Source organism: Macadamia integrifolia, unplaced genomic scaffold (assembly GCF_013358625.1).
Source record: "Macadamia integrifolia cultivar HAES 741 unplaced genomic scaffold, SCU_Mint_v3 scaffold1190, whole genome shotgun sequence".
In the NCBI taxonomy this organism is placed as follows: domain Eukaryota; kingdom Viridiplantae; phylum Streptophyta; class Magnoliopsida; order Proteales; family Proteaceae; genus Macadamia; species Macadamia integrifolia.
The window spans coordinates 170,564-194,320 of NW_024868115.1; the positions used below are offsets into that span (position 1 = coordinate 170,564).

The following is a 23,757-nucleotide window of genomic DNA, read 5'->3' on the forward strand; positions in this document are numbered from 1 at the left end:
GAACCGATAAAATCGGTCGGATCGAACCGATAACAATCCGGATCGAATCGAACCAAAGCCTTATTAGTTCGGTTCGATTTCGAGTATTGTAACCCCAAAACCAAACCGAATCGCACCGAAAACCGGATGAACCCGAAACCAAACCGAAATCGGCTCAAAACCCAGACCGAAATCGAAACCAAACCGGTAAGAAACCGAAACACTCCAAAATTCATTAAAAAAATCAAAATTTGAATAGTTTTGTATACATTTGTATGGAAAATCGAATCCAAACTAGACCAAAAATCAAAACCAACCCGGTTACAAATCGATTTAAGAAACCGAAGTTCAACAATTCATCATTTGGTTGTTTCCTAATGGCTCCATACCGGTTTAAAAAACCAATCCAAACCGAAATGAACCTAATAAATCCAAATCGGTACCAACCCGAACCCAAACTGCACCAAAGCCAACACCGGACCGAAACCGATAAATCCTTATTGGGTCGGTTTCGGTCACTTCCAAACTCATATCGAAACTGATGGAATCGGACCGAAACCGCACCAACCCGGACCGTTGACACCCCTAGCCACAATAGGTCGGAGTTGAGACTTGAGAGTGAAAGGGAGAGAGGTGATACAAAAGTACTCTACGTCTGACTCAATTATTCCTACGTGTAGGGCCAGTTTCGTACAGATTCCAGATATGAATAACTGCCGTCCATGTGGTGGTTCAAAACTCTAGGAGTGACCGCCACGTCAGCTATAGCCTGCAAGCATTCACAATCAAAATCTGGTTTCATCGTCCCCTTCAACAGAGTCTCCTGTTTTTTCTGAAGTTCTAAGTTGAAAACCCCCATTTCATCCAAAAATAAATAAATAAATAAATTGAAACCCCGAAGCCCCCAACTCATGAAAAGAAAATTGAGGTGAAATTATATGGCCGGAATCACTGTTAAAGGCGAGGACTGAGAAGAGGATACATCTTGAAGCCTTAACATTCGGATTTCTACTTTCTTCACAACCAAATCCCCATACAAATTTCTATTAATTTATGCATATTAATCTTAGATTACGTAGAACTTTGGGAAGAGATCCTTTCTAATCTCTGATTTACTCAAAGAATAAACGAATATAAAAGAGAAACCCAAAAAAAAATTCACAATTTTGTATTATTTTATGGCCCGAAAAGGACAGAAGTTTGTCTTCAAATGGGTGTTACCCTTCCCCCCAACTCCCAAGTGCCATCGAAGTCTCTGGATATCATATCGGACTAGTTGCTGCACAGACTTCAGTTACCAGCAAACGTTGAAAGTTAGAGAGAGAGAGAGTTTTAAAAGATTTCCCCTGAGTCAAGAGTCAGAGTCACAAGTCACAAGCCGATAAAACTAACCATCGGCTTCCACAGTCACGCATTTGGTCCTCCTTATTCTGGACTATTCAGTAAAGTGAAGGGACTTCGATCACGTTCCTCACATACCCATTTCCCTTCTCCTGAAGTTTTGGTGGTTCACATCATCTCTGGTTTTTGAGGAGTTTGTTACTTCAATATTACTTGCGTTTTTTGAGGTTCTCTCTCTTCAGCTCCTATTCTATTTTCGGGTTCCTCTTTTGAATTCTATATCATTTCAAGTGACACCTGGAATCGCTGTTTCTGTTTTTTGGCCTTTTAGTTTTGGAACTTCTCCGTAATCTGTGTTCAGAGATCCTACTTTACTGGACTTGGGGTTGAAGGTTTTTCCTGGGCTTCTATCGTTCGGGCTTCTTGTTTCCCAGGATCGTACTAACAGTGAAGCTACTGCGATAATGGATCCTTGCTCTGCGACCTTGAAGACCAATGCTCCTGTGGTGCGAGCTGGGAAAGGAGGTTTTGATGATGGGCGTCATGGGTTCTGGGGAGAGAGGATTAGGGGTAGTCTTAAGAACGGATTTTGTGATATCAAGTTGACGAAGAGTTTGATGACTGAAAATGAGAGTAAAAAGATAAAAGCTGGTGTTGCTTACTCTGTTCTTACAGCCGATGTCAACAAAGAGGCTCTGGTAATTGATCCTATTCTCCTCCTTCAATAAGCTATTGTGTGAATATTGATTATCTGCAATGCCCAACCATTTTCAACTCTAGTCAAGATTCAAAATCCTCATTGTGGCTCGTTTTTTTTTTTTTTTAAATTTATTTATTTATTTATTTTTATGGGTTGTTTGTAAAATTCTTCTAGTTTGTGATGCAGTTTTCTGATACTCCACTCTTTTTTTCTTTTTGTGAAAACCTCAGACCTTTCAAGCACCGGTATTTGTGAAGTCGAAAGGGGACCCCAAGAACGTAGCTTCGATTATATTGGGTGGAGGGGCCGGGACTCGTCTTTTTCCTCTTACCAGCCGAAGAGCTAAGCCAGCTGTAAGAAAATACCTTTAGATGCTTCTGTCCTTGAAATATACTTCGATCCTTTTGAGGGTTGATTAGTTCAACCTTTTAGATGAGTTAATAGTAGGTGTCTGCAAATTTGGGTTAGGTACAGACCTGATGGACGGCCTATACTTCCCAAGTTGCAGGTTTCTGTTCCAAAGATTATAGATTGTATGATTTCTGTTTTATTTGCAGGTTCCAATTGGGGGTTGCTACAGGCTTATTGATGTCCCTATGAGCAATTGCATAAACAGTGGCATCAACAAGATTTTCATCATGACCCAGTTCAACTCTGCTTCCCTTAATCGTCACATTGCTCGCACATATAATTTTGGTAATGGTGTGAACTTTGGGGATGGTTTTGTAGAGGTATTGATTCGTTGCTTCTTGCTCAATTCTAAAAATGCGAAGAGAGATCCAGTTTTAATTTTATTCTGATGAAAGCCTATGTTACTTCAGAGATGTCTAGATCAAAAGGGAAAAGTAAAGCTGAAATTTGTCTTAAAAAGACTAGAACCTGGGTGCTTATAACCCATGGAAGTTTTCTCCCTGAAAATTTAATTTTATTCTTTGGTAGGAATTTAAAGATAATAATTTTCCTCTTAACATTCTTGTTCCCCTCCGTTCATGAATTTAAATCAGTTTTTTCCTGAGAACAGGTTCTGGCCGCCACTCAAACACCGGGAGAAACAGGAATGAAGTGGTTTCAAGGCACAGCTGATGCTGTTAGGCAATTTATGTGGGTGTTTGAGGTTAGTACCTGGAATTTTTTATTAAAATCAACAAAATCTGCTAACGGAAACTTATATATATATATATATATATATATATATATATACACACACTACAAGCAAATAGTTCTGATGCAGTTTGAGTGCTTCATGTAGGATGCCAAGAACAAGAATGTTGAGCATATTCTGATATTGTCCGGTGATCATCTTTATAGGATGGACTACATGGAATTTGTGCAGGTATCCCTTTCCTTTCATCAAAGTATATTTTTGATACTTTTACATGTTTAAGAATTTTACTTAAGTATATATATTTGAATTTGCAGAAGCATATTGACACAAATGCTGATATTACAGTTTCTTGTGTACCCATGGATGACAGGTAAAGCTGTTGTACTTGTTTTCCTTCAGTTCAAGGCTTCAAAGTATTCTCCCTTTATGCGCACGCACGCGTGTGCACGAGCGCGCGCGCGTGTGTGTGTGTGTGTGTGTGTGTGTGTGTGTGTGTGTGTTGGCTTGGGATTGTTCATATGAACAAATCCTATTTAAGTAGACTAAGCATGGGTATGAATAGTTAAAAGGGAGAGGCTGACCCATCCCATTATCAGATTATGTATTAGCTTATTTGGAAATTGTGAAGTTGAAGTCTTGGAATTTTGTTCATGTTAAATGATTTCCTTTTATTCCCTCGTTGCTCTTGTTTCTGGTGGTTCATCTCAATTTGGTCTGTCATGCTGCAGCCGTGCATCAGATTATGGGTTGATGAAGATCAATAACACTGGACGTATCATCCAATTTGCTGAGAAACCCAAGGGTTCCGACCTAAAAGCAATGGTAGATATATCCACCCCTCTTTTCATTTTGAGAATATTGGCAAGTTTCTTAATACAGCGAGAAAATTGAGAAGCCGATTAGTATAATAGTCTTATTTGATCATAATCTATATTACATCCTAGCTAGAGTTTACACAACTTTTGTTTCCTTGATTTACATGGCAATTTTTTAATCTTTATTCTTAATCAAGGCACAATTTATGAAGGATTCTTAAATATTTGCTCAAATTTTCTTTGAAGATTTCCTAGGAAATACCAGTTCCATCAATAAATGCGTTTCTTTGCAACTATGCTGTCAAAAATCAAACAGCCGCTCAACCATCATTACTTGACGACTTAACATTAACCCACCTAGCACTTGATTGTCCTAATCTAATTAATTATCTTTCTTGGTGCACTGCAGCAAGTCGACACCACTATTCTTGGGTTGTCTCAGCAAGAAGCCATGAAATCTCCTTACATTGCATCAATGGGAGTCTATGTATTTAGAACGGAGGTTCTACTGAAACTTTTGACAGCGAAATATCCCATGTGCAATGACTTTGGGTCTGAAATCATTCCATCTGCTGTGAAGGAGCACAACGTCCAAGTGAGTTCTTCCCCAATTCTATATGTCATAATATTTGGTGGGCAAGGTTAAGTATGCAAACCGTGAGCTTCTTGAGCAACTACAACCATTAAGTTTGCAAACCTTGATCCCTCTTCTTTGGGTACCGTTTGGTTGAAGCTTAGTTCTGTTTTGAATCTTTTCATGCTCCTTATGCATTAATTGTTAATTTTTTTTTTAATACTCCTTGTGCATACATATCTACCAGTGTGCAATGTGATTAAGGATTGAATCTGATGTGCCTCTGAATGCCTTATCTTGACAGGCATATTTATTCAATGACTACTGGGAGGACATTGGAACAATCAAATCATTCTTTGATGCTAACTTAGCCCTCACAGAGCAGGTCCTTCACATAACCACTTGAGTGTTTTTTGTCTGATGCAGTTGAGCCGCCAAAAAAGTGCATTGTTTGCAATTTATGTTGGGAGTAGACAACAGAATTCTGATGTCCTCTATTTTGTTCTTTTCTGCATGGTTTCATGGATGACATCCATAAACTTACACTTCATCTTTGATCCAGCCTCCTAAGTTTGAGTTCTATGACCCAAAGACACCTTTCTTCACGTCTCCACGGTTCTTGCCACCTTCCAAAGTTGACAAATGCCGGGTATGATGATGTATTTCGGATCTGTTTGACGCTTCAAATTTAGTTCATGCTTCTCATTGTTCAGTTGGGTCATGCAGATTATGAATGCAATCATTTCTCACGGGTGCTTCTTGAGGGAATGTAGCGTCCAAAACACTATTGTAGGTGTCCGCTCACGTTTAGAGTCTGGTGTTGAGCTTCAGGTAAGCGACCATAGTTCATATACAGTTTTTTCCTTCTGAAACCAATGTTCATGCACCGTTCTTTTCTCTTCCCGTCAATGCCAATAGAAACCGAGCACAAAACTACTACTCTCAGTTCTGTTTCTGATGAAAGGTTGAATCCAACAATAAGCAAGTCTCATTATAACTATGCAAGGAAAGTCCCACTTCAAGACATAAAATCTGTGGATAACAAGGCACTTAGCGTCTCTGCTATATATTGAATTGTCAATGTGGAAATGATATTGCAGGATGAGTGCAGCTATTTCCAATATGGAAGAACACTTCTAACAATCTGATTTTTTTGGGGGGGGGGTGAATGGTGGGAAATGCATTGCTTCATGTTCAGGATACTATGATGATGGGTGCAGACTATTATCAAACTGAAGCTGAAATTGCATCTCTGATGGCAGAGGGAAAAGTTCCAATCGGTGTTGGACAGAATACCAAGATTAGGTGAGACTTGGACTCAACTACACCTGCAAATGTCTAGGTCCTCCAAACCCAATAAATGGGATCTAACAGTCATGTTACATGCTTACATAATGTGCATAGAGTCGGACATATTTTTTGATTGATTCAGGATGCTGCTACATGCCAGAGGTGGGGATTTCAAATTTTCTAACAGTATTCCATGATTTTTTTTTTAAAAGGAATTGCATAATCGATAAGAATGCCAAGATAGGAAGAGACGTGGTCATTGTGAACCAAGATGTGAGTATTGTTGCTATCTCAACACTCAACAAGAATTTCTTTTATTTTTATATATTCAAAACTTCCTTAGGCTCTAGTTGATTCAGTGGTAACTAATTAATAGCGATTGTCTTAAAAGCAAAAGGAAATTTTTGAGGCCTAGAGCATTACAATTATTTTACTGAAACACAATTCAAAATTTTGATCTTGTGAGTAACAGTCACTCATTTTGATAATGTGTGTCCATATACCATTCTTAGGATGTTGAAGAAGCAGATAAGCCCAATGAAGGATTCTACATAAGGTCTGGAATAACTGTTATATTGAAGAATGCAACCATTAAAGATGGCACAATCATTTAAAGTCCTCAACATCCCCATGGATTTTCTCATTGAAGATGAGTTTGGAGCGGACAGAGAGAGCTGTTGGAGGAAACTTATGGAGGTTTCATCTTTATGCCACTTAAAATAAGATGGAAGCTGCACCACTCTTTTGTGTATATAAGGAAATCCCTTTTTGCTAGAAGAGCTTTCAATATTGTACTAGATTGGTTATGCTTCTAGATAACAATAAGGGCTGCAGCATGCTTGCTTGGGCTCTTGATCAAGTGACAGCTTTTGCTCATCTATATAGCCTTCTCTAGTTTCAGTAACTCATAATGGATTAAAACAGGTTAATGTGGTACATGGTTACTGAGGTTGTGGCCTTGTCCTGTGAGGGAAACGTTATACTTCCTGTCTGAATTAGATTGGATCAGCTGTGGTTCTACTTGAATCCAATTCATTGACAGCCCTACTCAAGGGATGTAATGATTCCTAGTCCAGGTAAAAAAGCCAAGGAAAGGATTAAAGATCAGGTGATTCAATGCAAGAGCTGGTCTCAGATTAGTTAATTCTACGATCCACTATTTGAGGAATCATATTGACTCAGTCATTGACCAAAAGCTTCCCTTTTCTTCCTCTTTCCCCCCCCCCCCTTGGAAGGAATTACATCCAACTTGGTAGGTAGAAAATGAGAAACAATATCATATTTTATGAGACTTGTGCCATTACATTTAGGAGATTGATACATTACAGGTGATTTGGTAGTTCAATCGGATTGTAAAACTCGAATTTGGCCCCCATAGCCATAATATTTCAGTAGAGCTTCATCGTGCCGCCAGTTCTCTTTCACTTTCACTTCCACCTGTTCAATTGAAATACTCTGTTATTCAATAGCGAAAGTTAATGTACACAGGCGGGCCTGAGGCTAGTGTTAGTATGCTAATGCAGATCTCAAAATGCATTTTAACAAATCACTCTAGTGTTATACTGGGATAGTGGCATTAATAAATTAGGGGACTCCTACCTCTCTCTCTTCCCCCTTTCCATCCTCTTTCTTTCTTTTTTTTTCTTTTTTTTTTTTTTTTTTTCACTCAGGGTGTTTGGATCTTTGATCCGACTAGTCCCTGGGGTCACTATGATACTGCTTACACAGGACCGGGTCAGTCCGAGATGGAAACTCTCGTGCGGTGGCCCCCAGAAGTTAGGTGCAACGGCGAAGGTTTGATCACCGGGAAAAAAAAAAAAAAAAAACAAGGAAAAAATGGAAGGGGCAAATTGGAAACCAAGGAAACAAACCAGTCTCCCTCTTTCTGTGTATGGGAGATTTTTACTGTACACAAATCCAGACAAAAATAAATAAAATTTTGTTAAGTTGCACACCTCTAGGTAAACTTTCTTCTGCAAGAAATCTTCAATATCAAGCCTTGCAGCTGTAGCCAATAATTTTAGAGCCCTCCCTTCCTGCATTTACAAGGGAGAAAAGAGGCATCAGACAACCATATCCAATCAGTTATGCGATATAGTCGGTGGCTTATGCAGATAGATATGCATCTACATCACAAGTAGAAAAGGCACATTACAATGGGTTGACACAGAATGAAGCCCCACCATATCCAAATGAACCAGAAAAGCGCTAGACACTTACTTTACCAATGAGAATGATCTTTTGCGAGTTTTTCTCAACAAGTATCTCAACTTGAATAAAATCTTTTGAAGTTGGTCTAGTTTTGTAGTTCACCACATTGACCTGTAGATTGCAAGAAAAATGAGAATCCCAATTTCTATAAACATATTTAGCTAAAAAGGAGCTAATTGCAAAAGCACTCCAAGGATAGTTGAAGTATATCTCAAACAAATCATAATTTCCAAGTCAAACTGAATATACCTGACATGAATATGGGACTTCATTACGATATTGCATAAATATTTTCTCTCTAACGATTTCAGCTAGGAAGAATCTTTCTGGGTGCTCACTGGCAATGTCCTGTAAACGTAATGGAAATAAGGGTCCCCACAAACTGTTCAGACTTCAGAGACTTCATCTTTAAATACAGAATTGCAACGAAAAAACTCCAGTTAAGAACCATGGAAAAATATGAAGGTGACATTAAGGGGAACAACTTATTTTATAACCAAGGTAACATGTGTCAATTGTCATTCAGATCTTATCCATCCATCATTTCAGATTCAGGTTGAGTAGCTCAACTTTATAAATTTATTCCCATTAACCTAGAATTATTTTTTATATTTAAGCTTTAAATTCAGAGTGAAGAGTCTAGATAAAGTAGAGTAGGGCTTCAAAATAAGGAAAATATATGTAACAGTCCCACCCTGCCAAGTCAAGGTTTAGGTTCAGGTTTAGCATTTTAACCTAGTCAATGTAATTTAGTACTTCTTTTTGGATGATCAGGGCTTTATGTTGATTTTGATATTTTCAGTAACATAGTTTTTTCCATTTTTTTGGGGGTAAATAGTGATAAATTTTTTTGTGAATCCTGGTTTTACTATAGGATATTAAGAGTTTCAGTTTTTACTTAAGTTCTCAGTAGTCAGTACCAGTTAACTTCAACTCTTAGGGTATAAGTTGCACTTTTTTTGTGAAATGTATCTCATAAGGTTTTATGCCACACAGTAGGATGGTTAAAAGAATAATTGAAGCAAGGCTTCCACATGAAACCTAGGAGAACCATTGGTGCACTTCTCTCCTCTTTTAATTCTCTATTCTTCTTGTTTCTTCTAAGGCCCTCTTTGGTATCATTTTTCATTTTTATTCTTGTTCACAAAAACAGTTTTGGTTGCATTTGGTATCATTTATGGAGCTTGTTTCTATTAAAAAAAAAATTGACAAAACACAAAAACCAAAAAGAGATCAAGAGTCATTTTTGTGTTTTGTTCAAAATTGATTTTTAGTTATTTTTGCGCTGAACTTTAATGAGCACGTGCTTAAAGTCCCAACATGGAGAGGTAAAGTAGTCATTTGCTTTATAATTAGAATCCAAACCCCTTGCCTCCTCTTCTTCAGTCCAAAGTGGATAAAGAGAGACATAAGGAAGATGGGTGAGGGAACATCTCTTCACCCATGTCTTCAAAAAACCATTTTGGACATAGGGATACTAAACTAAATCACAAAAAAAAATAAAAATAAATAAAATTTTGTCAAGTAGTCATTAATGATTTTTGTTAAGTAAAAATCAAAAAGAAAAATGATACCAAAGAGAACACTCTCATAGTCTTGTTATTCTTATTTCCTCCCTAATATTTAATTTTTTTTCCTGGCTTTACCTAAAATCTTCTAAACCTGATTTCATTTTTCCACTTTTGCATTTCTAAAACCTAATCACCACCTTGCAATAGAGATACAACAACAATCATTACCTTAATCCCTTTTCCCACCACCATTATACTGATGCAAGTAGACTTCAAATCTTGCAGACAACAAGCCCAACTAGAGCTACGAACATAATTTGTGGCAAATAGAAGAAGAAGGAGAAAAAGATAAGGCTTGTTCACCATGAAGAAAGTAAAGTTTTGCCATCAAACCACTAGGAAGAGAACCATCCCTTAACATGCTAAAAAACCTAAACTATTCCACTCAAAATATGCTCATTACAATGCTTTATATAGTTGATATGTACGTTCATTAATTTGAATCTAACTAATATGATTCAAGTAACAATTTAGCAACCACCATGACTGCTTAACCCCTTGGTTCACAGGTTGGCAAAGAATTGAGAAATTTTCCACACTTAACGACAGCTGAAGTATTCCAAATTGTGTTGGCATTTAATAATACAAGACCAAAGTTTCCCTTAACCAGTTGAAAATCTTCAACTACAAGCAGGCTCAATATCAGAAACCAAAACAAATTTGTAAATTCAATAGACAGTTGAAATCTCAAATGACATCCTATAATTGTACTTTCATACTTAAATATCTCATAAAGACAAAAAATTTTTAAGAGAGTGTATTTCATTAATGAAATGACAAAGCGGAAAAAAATACACATGGCTGTACACAAAAACAAGAAGAGTAGCCTATCAGGTACCTTTGGATAGTAAGCAGGCCCAACAGGGAGTTTTGACAGTATCCATTCCTTCACATCATCCACTCCGTGACCATATTTAGCACTCACAGGTATGACCTCCTCAACATTAGTGAATTTCTCGTACCACTGCAGGGACTTTGTTACCACTTTTCCATTTTTTTTCTAAAGATGTTGAATCTAAATAAAACAAAATATGAACTGCATGTAACAACTACAACAGTTCAGCAACATGCATGGGATCAGATCCACCAGCCAATGATTCCCCAGAAGCCCTTAACCAAAAGCTGACTTGACCCAATCCAATACGTTAACAATCTGTAACAAGTTTCACTTCTCGGATTGTTATAAACGATAACCAACTATTCGGTAAAGTAGAAGTCGCAGAAGATCCAACTTTGATGGTTCTCAATGTATATGTGTGTTATATCGACTTCTACCTTTTGGATATAGAGATCCATATCTTCAAGTTCTTAAAAGGGAAAAATAAAAAATGCCAACTCTGTTTGCTTTCTAGAAAATATAAGGTCTTTCTCAATGTCAAACTACTGATAGAATTTCATTGAGCACTAACCTCCAGTTTCTTCGCGATCTCACCTGCCTTAATTAGGTCCTTCTTATTCAACACCAACAAAGTTGGTACCTTCTCTTGGATACTTCCAACCCCTTCTTCAAATATCTCGTCAATCTAGAAACAAATGAGAACACTTTAGAAAAGGAAAAAGTGTTACAAAAATAACTCAGCCAAGGAAGCATACCTCTTGAGGCACTTTACATGCATCAACAACAAGAAGTACACAGTCTGCATTAATAGCTGCACTGCGAACGTTGTTCATCATCATATCATCCAACTTGTGCATCTTCTTTCCTATAACACCAGGTGTGTCATAGAGTATCATCTGCACGCGAGCCCATAACTCAGATGAATAAAAATATTACAGAATCCACCACAGAGAGGTTCACTTAACTTAGTTGCATGAAATAGAAGCACTGGATCCTAGTAAATGATATGGGAATGAGTTAGAATCATAGATGATAAAAATAAAAGAGGTTCTCATACATTATATATTAAAAGTCAACAAAATGCATATATATTCACAGAAATTTTAAAAATAGAACAGAATTCAAACAGCTCACACCAAATAGTTGGAATAGGATTCATTCTGTGATTTGCCACGTACATCTTACCAGCCTTAGCTGTTACAATTATCAGAAAAAGGTAAAATGAGATGGTGTCTAAGATGATTGACATACCAAGGTGTCTGAAAGTTGGTAAGAGGAATGGAAAAAAATTTAGCTGAAACCTCAGAGAATTTGGGTGGGTAAGTAACAATAGAATCTAAATGTTATCCAAGTCCTCTTTCCAGTTGACCCAAATGAACTAGGATGATCCTACAGTCACCAAGTCACTGTTAGTTCTGGACTTTATTATATAGTTTTAGTACCATTTTCTGTCTCCAGGCTTGTATAGTCAGCTAGTTGCATGATGACTTTCTCCATATCAAGTCTTCTCACGTTTGGATTTATAAACTAATTTTATACATAGCATGTGCATTTATCTGGTTCACAATTTATACAATGGAGTCTTTATATTTTTCCTAGTCAGATCTATAATCTAATTGTAACATGAAACAAGGAAACCTTGAAGTTTTTCAAGGTAACAGATTCCACAAGAAAGTAATTATTGTTGAAAGCAATGCACCTGGTAATCAGGGCCAGAACATATACCAAGGATTCGATGCCTTGTGGTTTGAGGTTTATCAGTAACAATTGAAAGCTTTTGACCTATCATTTGGTTTGAGAGTGTACTCTTCCCGACATTAGGCTTGCCCAGCACGGCAACATAACCTGCATTTATTTCTCTGAAATTAAGATAACTTTGAGGAGACACCCAAATTTTCATAAAAGTTAAGCATGAATAAAGTTCAAGAACAACTGCTAGTGAAACTCAATGTGACAAAGAATAACTGATGTAACAAACTAGAGAAACAACATATTAGCCCAAATTTTATTTTCTGCTATATCACATGGTCTCTTGATAATAGTAAAGGTACTGGTGGCAGAAAGACGATTCAACGCTACAAGAAAATCACCACCACAAAGCTGTACCAGTGGAAACCTCAAAGAAAGCTACTTTCCCTAGTTGCATCCTAGGTTTCAACCCTTCATTGACTCTTCCATCCTTACTAGATTTATGGAATCCTGAGCAGATTATCATCATTTTCCTTAATTTCTTTAGTAAACCCTAATCAAGAAGACAAGAACTTTATTTCTCAATTGCCTACCTCAATGAATTTCAAAACCAAACCTAATCTTTTCAACCTCCTAATTTTGTAGGGTCACCATATTATATCAATAAGTAGCTGGGATAGGGCTCCATGGAGTCGAGCCGAGCCGAGCCGTGTTGACTCAGTCACAACATCAGGGATGGGTTTAACTTCTGTCATCCTATTTTTGGTACGTCTAAGGTAGATTGTGAAGTAACTATTTGTTTTCATCATCAAACCCACTACCCCATCAACTGTTTAAGTTGTTTCGTCATCAACCAGTTGATCATTACTTGAAGCAACTTACGTTATATAAAAAGAAGATGTTCTTTGAAGGATTATACAAAGGCGAGGCTATAAGATAAGAGTTTTAGTGGATTCTGAATGTTCCTTATCCATTAAAAAGAGGAGAGACGCGGGTTGCATATTCGAATTACAGTTTGTTATCCACATGAAAACGATAATTCCCATAACATAAACCCTGCCATGATTACATGTCAAACTAACAAATGACCATAGAAAACTTGGAAACAAAAAACAGATGAAATAAAAGGGAAAAGAAGATTAACCGCTTCGATGGTTAGGATCAGCCTCAAGGTTGAGTCCTTCAATATCATAGTCGTCGAACAAACTCAAGTTCCTGTCTGGTTTATCACTTAAAGACAATAAAGAATGTTCGTCGGAGGAGCTCGTCCTCGCTCGGTACTCAATTTCTTCTTTGAAATTTCCCATCCTCGAAATCCGCTTCTCCAACAGGACCTCTCGATTTCGCGTGCCGACCAAAGTTTCCCGTGAAGAAGGGTTTCCCGTCGTCGAACGCGGAAATAGGACCTTATCTTGAGGACGATGAGATGAATAACAAAAGACATTGTCTCCCGGAAGAGTAGTTGCACGGATATGTAGAGCCACCTCCATTGGATTCAACTTTGGACTTCGGAGCGCCAAACGTTCTATTATCTCTTCCAATTTACTCATCGTTTGGGTTAGAACCAGGTTTTGTGAAATCGGTCCGGTCGATTTGGTCGGACCAATTTGTAATTACGTTTCAGGTACCAATTCGGATCCTGATTACCGGTTTTTAAACCTAGGTATGGAGCCCCACCCACCACACCCAAATATTTTTTTTTTTTAGGAAGTGTTCTTTGTTTGGAAACGTGGCTCTTATGCCTCAGCAGTTCAGCACCCCTTTAGGTTTAATCTACTGGGGCAAGAAGGTCATTCTACAAGGATATATATAGAGAGATAGACAGAAGGGTAGAGACATGGGAGCTGATCTGATGCAGGATACACCAATAGCACGGGTCAATGGGTAGACATACAAGAAGACCTTCAATGCACACAAAGGGATTTTCTATTCACCATGGGTGTACAGAAACTTGGCCTTTTAATATTGTCTTCAGTCCAAAAAAAAATGAGTAAAACTACAAAAGAGCCCTCCTCCTCAAACCACAATTTAAAATTAAACTGGCCAAACCGATTAAGAAACCATTAAATTTGTCCATATACGAGTAATTAGTTTTTCACTCTCATGAGTAGTTGAGTTAAGCATATACTCTTTACCAAAAAAGAGTTGCTTTCTTTTCTTTTGGTTGGGGGTGGGGGGTTTGGTAAATAAAGCATATACTCTGTTTTTTTGGTAACAAAATAAAGCATATACTGACTTACTGACTCGTATTAAAATGGGCCATTAGATTTTGACTAGTTTTATCATATATCTTACTTGGACCAAATATATGGGCTAAAGAAAATAAATACACCCTCTAGGTTTATTCGATTGATGATTTGGTCTTCAGATCAAACCAGAACCCAGTCCATCCTGTTCGTGGTTGTGGCCTTAACCGGCAGAAGAGTTCAGAGTCAGACACTGTATCATTGTATAAAAATAATCTACAGTCTTTTTTTTTCCCTTTTTCGGTTTACTAGTAAATGTAATTATTTGTATCTCATGAATAAAACAAGTGAATTAGGGTTTCTACTCATTAGAATCAGATGATTCTTTAGAGCATATAAAAAGAAGATACAATGGACTGAAGGATACAAAGATAGGTGCAAATGCCTGGCCTTGTTGCTGAGTGCTCAACTGCCTATACAAATTCGGTGTTTTCACAATCTTCTAGCAGTAGGGAAAACAGTGTATAACTGATGAAAGCAAATAGCCAATGTGTTTGACCTTTCCGTCCTCTTGAAGCTTCATTGAGAACATGGTATCATCGTCACTTGGTTGCATCATCACCATCAGGAGCTTGAGAAGTCATGGACTGAGATGATTCTCTTCCTGTTGGGAGAAAAGACCATACTAGGGCCACAGCACCAACTGCAACTGCAGTGCCTATTGAGCTCCAAACCCACATTCTCATTTTTTTCCTTCTTTGCCTTCGACGCCGAGCCACCTCTTAGATACAACAAAAGAGAAATGACATGAATCATAATAGCAAAAATATGGGTAATAGAGAGGGGAATAGAAAATGGATGCAAGACCAGAATAGCAAAGTCTAAATTCTTACAGGACATACCCATTAAAATAAGTATTCATGTATTTCAAAATTTCTGTATGCAAATAGGCATATATAAATAACAAAATAGCATTTCTAATAGAAGATTTGGTAGATTGTGAGAAGAGAGAGAGAGAGTGAGAGCTCTCACCAACAGCTTCTTGGTTCCTCTGAGACATCTCACGATTCACGGCGTCATAATAATTTAGCCGGTCACACAATCGAGCGATTTCAAAGTTCTTCGACTCGATTCGAGATTCCATCTCCATCTCAACCTCCGCCCTTGCAGTGCCTCTCCCTATAGAGTTGGAAACCATACGTGCAATATAGATTTGCTGCAACAGCTCTTCTCCAGGATCAAGATCAGAAGTTTCTTCTTCTGTAGTGATGGCTAAAGCTGCAGGAATTGTCAGCCCTAAAAGTGATAATTGTTCCCTCATCCTCTGCCACTGCATTTGCATACTATGGAGGGTTTCCTCAGCTTGCTTCCGCTTCTCAATCTCTGTTAACAAATTCAATCTTATCTCACGCAGTTCAGCTTCCATGTCATGAAGGGATGACTGTGGTCCGCCCTCACTAGAGAGGTCTGCACTGATTAAGATGTTAAAGCTTGACCATGATATGACTCATTTGTTTTCTTTTAAAGATATGTCATCACATAATTGATAAATCAATTTAAGAAATCAACCTAATAGCTTCAGAAACTCAACAAGTAAACTCAATCAAACCAGCCCCATTTAAAAGGGCTAAGCATTTACTATTTTAAACCTAAAAATATCCACGTACGGCTTGAAAATCTTGAAAGAACTATTATAACTCGATTGAGTTCATGAAAAAAATATAGTTTAATCGAGGATATAAGCACGTAATACCAAAAGAAATTGTTTTTGGTAGGTTCAATCTTTCTTATGTAAGCATGATATGAGCAGAGATGGTAGGCTGAGTTCTGTGTAAGCATGATATAGAGCAGAGACCCAAATTGCTACAAGGGAAAATTATGCACACCCCCCCCCCCCCCACTTATTTGACGAATTCGTCGTGTGCCCCCTGCTTGGTGCATTCTTCAAGCCACAAGCTTGTAGAATCCTCTCCCTTGTTATAAGTATAGTATTACTGAAGATGAGCTTCTGGGATTTGTAAGCTAACTGATAGAAATCATTGTCTACCATGGAGTCACATGGTAGCAAGGTACCAGAATGCCCCATGAGAATTCTCAATAAAATCAGATTCTGTAACACTTGAAAAATAAAACAAAGGGAATTTTTTTTCAGTAAGTAGATAATGATGAAGTGCATAGAACCACTACTAATCCATTTTCCCTCTTATTTATTTATTTTTTTTTTTTTTTGGGGGGGGGGGGGGGGGTGGGGAGGGTGAGAGGATTGGGTTTGGGATATCATTTGATGAACCAATCTTAAGTTCTTGTTATTCCAAAACAATGCTCATATTAAAGGCCTTTACCATTTATTGCTTCTTTCTGTAATCTTCACCTCCCCACCCAGTGCATGCACTTCATTTCTTTCCTCATGGAAATTCTTGACATAATCTCCTGCACAGGAGTAGGTGGCTTTGTGGCTTATGTTGTTGTCGGGTCAGAGATCAGGTAGTTTTTTCCCTATCAATTAAGTAGAAGGAATGTATACATCTGCCCAGTCACAACCAAGTCAACAAATGATGTATTATTTACACTAATACAAATAGAAAGAGTTACACCATGCACTCATGAAGTGTTGTTTTACACTGGACCATGGACCACAGACCAACACCTTTCGGCTGCAGCTGGCTGGTTCTAGAAACATTGGCATATTTGCTATACACTGGTATGGTGGAAAACAAGAGTTTACAGTACATATGTCATATTTGCTTCAAAATTTATCTTGAAGGATGATATTCAGTCAAAACCTTCACCTGCAATTTCCTGTGCTGTTTTACCTATTTATTCTTAAAAAGGGGATCACAACTAATTCTATAAACACAAAAGCAGTGATCATTATGAAGGAGAATGTTGGGAAACCAAGAAATCATCCAAAGGCAAAGTACAAAAAAGATTAATAATGTAAATAAGGAGTGAAGCTGAGATACAAATATTAAGATGGATGAGCAGCAAGACAATAAAGAAAGAATTCCAGAAATTTTAACCCAAAAAAAATCCAGAAATAAGTGCATGGATAATTACGTATGAACCTAATGGTAGTGCCAAAACATTACAATATGAGCGAATGTGAATTGAGATGGTTCTATCTCGCACTCAATTTCTGACACAGAAGATATAATTGGTAGGCAATATAGGAGCGGAAAAACTTGCGGATTTTACGATGGTATTGGTAAACTAGAACAGATGAAATGCAACGGATTAATATAACTATAAAGAAGATATAGTAAGGACCTCTTACCATCCCAAGCATCATAATATTCCCCCATTGGAGTAGTCAACCTGAAAGAGCGCTCACCCCCACCGTTGTCCTCTATATCATTATTGCTGCTGAAACTCATGGACTCCTGAGGATCATAGAAATCTTCACCCTCACATTCTCTTTCGTCTCTTTCCAAATTGAATGTGACCGACTTTGGCAAATCCTCCGTCCTAACCAACCTGTCATCCAAGCTGCTGTTTCCAATATCGTCATCATGGAAACCATTCCGACCCGGCTCCTCCTTATTAGGGCTGCAAGCAGTAACAATAGCAGGAGGTCGAAGATCCTCGGTAGAACCAACAACCTCTGAGTTTGAGTCCCTTCCATTCTCATCGGTGGTAGTGCCTCCTTCTGTAGCTCGTTGGTTCAAGGGGATGTCGTTCTGAGAAACGCTCTTAAGAAGACGGGGACCACGCCGTTTGTGATTGACGATGTAAGGGGAGGGAGGGAAGGATCCGGACGATGGAGAATCGGGTACAGGGGTTACCTCAGGGGTGGCGTAGAGCGCTGGAGATAGCTGTGGCAAGTTCTTTCTTATCGTTTCCGTCGATGAATGTCGTCTACTCAGCTTCGAATTAGGAGGTCTAGTGATGGATTTCGGAGTTCCTGAATTACTCGGTTCTAGAAACCTATCCAGGGTGATGGCCGTTAATGTCGACGGCATGGCCTCCTCGCACGGTAATGCGATTTGAATCACTGAAACCCTATAAGCCCAAAGGCGAAACCCTAACTTTAGGTGTCAACTCCAATCAAAATCGTGCCGTCCTGCTCCATCACCATGAAACACAAAAAAATGGAGGAACCAAATGTGAGGCGAAATCCAGGCGACCTAATCAATTCAACCACTGGTAATCGCAGCGCCAAATCGAATTGAATACCTGCAAAAGAGAATGGTCATGGACCTAAGAGAAGGGGAAAAAACAATTGAGAATCAAAAAATACAAAAAATAAGCAACAGAAATCAGTTAAAAAAGATGCCTAATAACAATTTCGATTTTGTTTCAGAAGTATCAGGTATTAACAAGTAGAAGATAAGAAAGGGAAGAAGATTCTACAAATATTTGGAGAGATTACCGGATTAATTGTCAATCTGAAGAACGGAAGTGAAAATCTATAGGATGGTGATTTCGTTGTTGATACCTGTAAGAACAGTAACAACAAACTAACAACCTTTTCTTCTCTTCACAGGAAGTCGGAACTCAGGAACAGAAACCCCCTTTATAAGCTCTTTCTCACCCGCAAAAATTTGAAAAGACCACAATTTAAGTTCAGCAAAGTCGAAGAGGTCCTCTGGAAGTTTTTGAACGAAGTTGATATTGTAGATGATGATGATGAAGAATCATGTCATGACGACTCATGAATGGGCTGTCCACTATGTTCACGGTGGCCACTTGGCACACGCTCCAACGTCGGGGCTCATAGGTCACAGCACCTAATCGTTACTACCCCCAATTTGAGTTTTAAATCCTTTATTTGTGGGGTTGTTCCATGGTTTAAAAACCCATGATAGGAGTTGACCGGAATTGGCCCAAATTGCCCTAACCCTAGAATTAGAAACCGTCAAATTTGGATCTTTGGAGTTCAGATGCTCTACATGTACGTTCATGTGCACATATGTGTAAAAGGTGAAGAAGGGTATTTATAAAGCAAAAGGAACATATGTTGGCCTCTGACATGTATTCGTAAGAACAAACATGCATACAGTGGAATTGGACTTAAATCTTTGACCATATGGTCAACCTAGTAGAGGAACTGAACTTAAATCTTATAATGACTTGTACATATCAAGTTTCAATCCATGTAGAGATCGCCATTTTTAAGACTACACCGAGGTACATTGATATGCTTGTTTTTCAATTTTTTTGATTGGAAGTGAATGGACATATGCACGATTGAAAGTACAAAGACATATGTTCATAACATAGGTGGGTATCTGATTCCAAGCATAGACTTAGGTATTAGTATTAGATTGGTTGAATTCTTTATATCTTGGCTGAGATCGATTCTATATCGGCCCAATTTGGGATCGGGTATTGGTATCGAAATAAGGGTAAAATTGTAAAATAAAAACATTTTTTTTTTTAAATAAATGTAAAACTGATCGATACGAACCAAATTATCATAACTTTTTTTCAAATCTAAACGTTTTCATTTTCTGCTTTTTAACGTCCCATGCAATTTCTGAGAATGTTTGGAGAAAACGTTTTTGTCGTTACCGTTTCAACTAATGAATCAACTGTAGCCCAACAGTCCATGCCTATTATCTACACGTTCGTGGGCATTGTATCATAAAAAGTTATAAAATACAGAGACAGGGTAAGGAAGTTCAGCAACACAGAAATCTTCGTGAGAGAAGAGATGATTTACAGGTCCAAGCTGCACGATGGAAGTGGGAGGGTGACACATCCAAAGCTGTGCGGTTTCTATTCTGGATCGCATTACATCGAGTTAATGCAAGGCTAAATCCATTTTGGTTTCGTATTCTGATTAAAAGAAGCCCATGGCAAAGAGAGAAATGTGGTCATGGAGCTCATGTTGCGGGACGCTATGGCTATGTGAGAAAGTAGCTCAGAATGCCATCGGGGCGGCCACTGTGAAATCCAATCACTCGGCACTCCGACACTGCCTAGTCATTCTCAAGATCAAACTCTGATAGATAATGGATGCTTATTCAGATCTCGCCACCATGCTTATGTGCTATCTTCACTCTCACTTTGGGGAAATAAGGAATGCAATGTTATCATCAAGGTTTTGGTTCACGGTATCAGTATCGTTTGCCGCAGATACCAACTGTTACGGATTGATCATATTGTTTCGATTCAAGTACAAAAATCCATTTTTTTGAAGGAAAAAAGAAAAACACTTTTTGACTGTATCACCATTACGATACGATAAGTGTGTGAAATCTAGATCTGGATCCTGGGCCAGATTCGACTGAGGATGGGCCTCACAAATGAAATCCATCTAGATATGCATGTCATTTCTATATGGAAATACAAATCTTATCCATGGCAAAGATTTACCCATTTACAGTCTTCCCCTAAACATTTACAATTCTGCACAAACCCTCTCCCTATCCCTGCCAAAGAACACCATAAATAATTAAATGGGTTTTCACTGAGAAAAGAAAAGATAAATTTCTTTTAATAATAATAAATGGGTTTCAGTTTTCACTGGGCAAATTACTACATCACATTTTGTCCATTTATCAAGTTTCGGCCTAAATGCATCTTTCCCAATTTCAAAACTGTTCATTTATTAGATTTCGGTCCTTATGGTCCTTCCCAGTTTCAAAACTGAAGAGGTCCACTGTAACAATTTGGTTTTAGGAGGAGAGATCAATAGTTCAATACACTACCCTTTGTATTGCATCATACATGCCATAAAGGAGACGAGTTTTAGTGGGTGCCAATTCATATATAGGGATCCCACACCATTAAATGGAAAGAGAGCTTTTGAGGGACCATGATGAAGGTCAGATCCTCTCTTGGACCATGACCTCTTATAACAATCTCACACCATCCAAAAGATACTGGTCTCCACCAGACTCGACCAAAACACCAGCCATGAGCCCACCCTTTTTCCCTTTGATTTTATGACGAGTAAGTGTTGAAATTCCGACGCGTAGCTGGGTATATGGTGAAGAGGGGATCCGAAACTTGACATGGCTAACAAGGGTTGTACGCAAGTAGATCCAGTAAAATTAGTCCTCGATCCATGTTGCCCAAATTAGTGAAGAAGAAAGGGAAAACTTTCCCCCATAGGGCCCTGTAAGAAGGGCATTTGCCCATGCTGAGAGAAGGAAAGAGATACAAAGTTACCTGGTATGGTTGTGAATCAAGCATCACTGAGGTTGGGGAGGTGCGGGTTCTCCTAGGAATTTCTGTTGGAATCTCTCGTAGTGTAGCCAGTTGGTCTGTAAGCCTTCAAATGAGCTGTGCATGGGTTGACTGTATTCCTGAGTGCCCAGCGCAGTCTTTTGAGTCTAGTGAGGTTGGGTCATTATCACTTCCTCGATCCCTAATGGAACGTGGTAACATAATACAATTTCCAGTTTGCGATGAAATGTCAAGCTTACAAAGGGGGGGGGGGGGGGGGGGGAATACACATTTATGGGAACTAGATAGAGAGAGAGAGAGAGAGAGAGAGAGAGTCACAATTCTTAAAATCCTAACCAGACACTAGATCATCATTCCTTAATCTTTCCAAGGTATTCTCACGCAATTTTGCTGATAATGAGTTAGAAATGTGATGCTATGCAGTTTGCAGAATGCAGAGAATTCTCCCTCCCAGCTCCCTACCTCATGTGAAGGTGAAGAATTTTCACTATGAAACCAGCCACAAATAATTTTGTTCCAAATGTGATGCAATTATGATCAGATATTGCTCTGGTGAATCAAAAACCCCTCTCAGGAACTCCTAAAAAAATATTCTCAGCACGACAACTACAGATAGTGAGCAAATAAAAGGGAGAGGGAGCAGGTTAGCGAAACAAGCATGGTATATCAAAGGTATGTTCTGAAAACTGAGATAAAAGACTTGAAATCAAGAGGCATAAACTCAAAAAAGTACTAGTGAAACATGATACACGACTGAATTGCAAAAGGGAAGATGGTGTGGTTACCTTGGAATAGAAGTGTGAAGTAGCAATCGAGACTCCTTTTTATGGAACCTGTGGCACAGTGAGAACAAGTAGGGCCATTAAGAAACATAAACCAAGTGATAGAAGGTTTTGGGCCATCGACCACCCATGCTATCTTCTTCTTCAGACTTGAAACAAAGAAAGAAAGATACAGAAAGAAGAGAGTACTTTGTTCCTTCCTGATGGTGGCTCAAAGGAGAAAACAACTGTTGATATAGTTACACTTTTTCAGGTTTTTTTCCTCACCTACTCAACAAACTATCGCATCTACCATTACATTATTTACAACTCAAGACTGAATTCAGAACCCCTAATTATTCCAAACTACAAATGAACCTCTTCTCCTGAACTCACATGGCCGGAAACCATTCATAGCCTTCCCCATTAATGCCATCGCACCAACGCTTGGAAATGGCTTCTTTCCACATTCATATAAAGCTGACTTGGAGCTTTGAGGCTCACTGACCAGATTTACACCTGGCTTCACCAGTTCTGCAACTGCCTTATTATGGCACCATCTCTGAACCCAAGAGTACGTAAGATCTGAACATTCCTCCACAGAACCAATAGAAGGGGATTTTGCATTCCTTGATAACATCATCGTCTTATTGTCCATCTTTCCCTTTCCAAAATTTTTAACTATCATGTCCTTTGAGGTGCTGGGATTCATAACTATGCCGAACAACTTATTTGCTTTTCCACTTGTGGATGCATTACCCATTTTCAAATACTTGGTACCATGGGGAAGATTTGAGGCATTTAGCTTGAGACTCTTGACCCATCTTCTGTCTGGCTCGAGGCATTGGTGGCTGTCTCGATGAGGACTGAAGGTTGAATTATCAGGCTGCTTAGGGAGGTAAAGGAGGTGCTCCACCTCCAAACTCTCAGTTCTTGAAGAGTTCAACCTCCTGCCATCCATATCACCTCCTTCAGCAGATGCAGGCGACTCTTGGTTCATATCAGGTAAATCAGCCACTACTGTTTTCCCCTTATTTTTCAGGGAAGCCATTGTTGCTTGAGGTTCTGCATTTTTTTGGCATACATCCTGCACAAACAGGTATTTTGAAACAATTAAGATATAGTGGTTCCCATGTTTACAATACGAAATCCACTGCTATATCAGCAGATTCAAAGCATCAAGGGACAATCAACAACTTAAACATGGAATTCATCCCCCCCTCCCCCCTCTCCAACCAAAAAAAAAGAAAGAACCCCAGGCGAGAAACGGTGACCTTTCACCCAATGGCTATGCCAACCATTACCAGCGTATGGCAACAATCCCCAGAAATTCTTTCTGTTAGCGGAGAAAAAGAATAGATTGATGTATTTTAATGAGCATATATACACAATAATGTAAATGATGGATTATAAAAGCTATAAACAATATACTTGATCAGTGAAAATTCATCTGAAGTCTGACATGTACGCATGTTGTGTCCAAAGGCAGAAGATTCTTCTTAGAGAGGAAGATCCACATCCCAGAATCCAGAAACATAGGGATCTAATGGGGCTTCATTTTGA

The 23,757-nt window shown here is 38.6% G+C and overlaps 4 protein-coding genes across 6 annotated transcripts; 1 reads left to right on the top strand and 3 right to left on the bottom strand.

Annotated features, from left to right (window-relative positions):
- The first annotated feature begins 1,282 nt into the window (after positions 1-1,282).
- On the top strand, positions 1,283-6,663 carry LOC122063081 (glucose-1-phosphate adenylyltransferase large subunit, chloroplastic/amyloplastic-like). Its single transcript, XM_042626738.1, has 15 exons — positions 1,283-1,547; positions 1,652-2,018; positions 2,251-2,373; positions 2,578-2,751; positions 3,042-3,134; positions 3,270-3,353; positions 3,440-3,495; positions 3,854-3,947; positions 4,350-4,535; positions 4,819-4,899; positions 5,077-5,163; positions 5,241-5,345; positions 5,713-5,819; positions 6,017-6,077; positions 6,317-6,663. The coding sequence occupies exons 2-15, from the start codon at positions 1,785-1,787 to the stop codon at positions 6,416-6,418; spliced, it is 1,587 nt and encodes a 528-aa protein (XP_042482672.1). The 5' UTR covers positions 1,283-1,547; positions 1,652-1,784; the 3' UTR covers positions 6,419-6,663.
- A 394-nt stretch (positions 6,664-7,057) lies between these two features.
- Positions 7,058-13,678, bottom strand: LOC122063082 (GTPase ERA-like, chloroplastic). Its single transcript, XM_042626739.1, has 9 exons — positions 13,258-13,678; positions 12,124-12,269; positions 11,180-11,320; positions 10,996-11,109; positions 10,425-10,550; positions 8,265-8,363; positions 8,025-8,126; positions 7,760-7,840; positions 7,058-7,241 (listed from the first exon to the last, which is right to left on the bottom strand). The coding sequence occupies exons 1-9, from the start codon at positions 13,661-13,663 to the stop codon at positions 7,146-7,148; spliced, it is 1,311 nt and encodes a 436-aa protein (XP_042482673.1). The 5' UTR covers positions 13,664-13,678; the 3' UTR covers positions 7,058-7,145.
- An 882-nt stretch (positions 13,679-14,560) lies between these two features.
- LOC122063083 lies at positions 14,561-19,032 on the bottom strand. Of its 3 annotated transcripts, none has more exons than XM_042626741.1 (4): positions 18,735-19,032; positions 17,574-18,472; positions 15,332-15,766; positions 14,561-15,080 (listed from the first exon to the last, which is right to left on the bottom strand). In XM_042626741.1, exons 2-4 carry the CDS (start codon positions 18,256-18,258, stop codon positions 14,902-14,904), a joined length of 1,299 nt encoding a protein of 432 aa, XP_042482675.1. In that variant the 5' UTR covers positions 18,259-18,472; positions 18,735-19,032; the 3' UTR covers positions 14,561-14,901. The 3 variants fall into 3 exon arrangements, with proteins under 3 accessions (XP_042482675.1, XP_042482674.1, XP_042482676.1); XM_042626740.1 differs by having other exon boundaries at positions 18,669-19,032; XM_042626742.1 differs by having other exon boundaries at positions 17,574-18,496; positions 18,669-19,032.
- Positions 19,033-22,546: 3,514 nt separating this feature from the next.
- On the bottom strand, positions 22,547-23,245 carry LOC122063094 (F-box protein At2g16365-like). The gene has a single exon (XM_042626757.1). It carries the CDS (start codon positions 23,243-23,245, stop codon positions 22,547-22,549), a length of 699 nt encoding a protein of 232 aa, XP_042482691.1.
- Between the last annotated feature and the right edge of the window lie 512 nt (positions 23,246-23,757).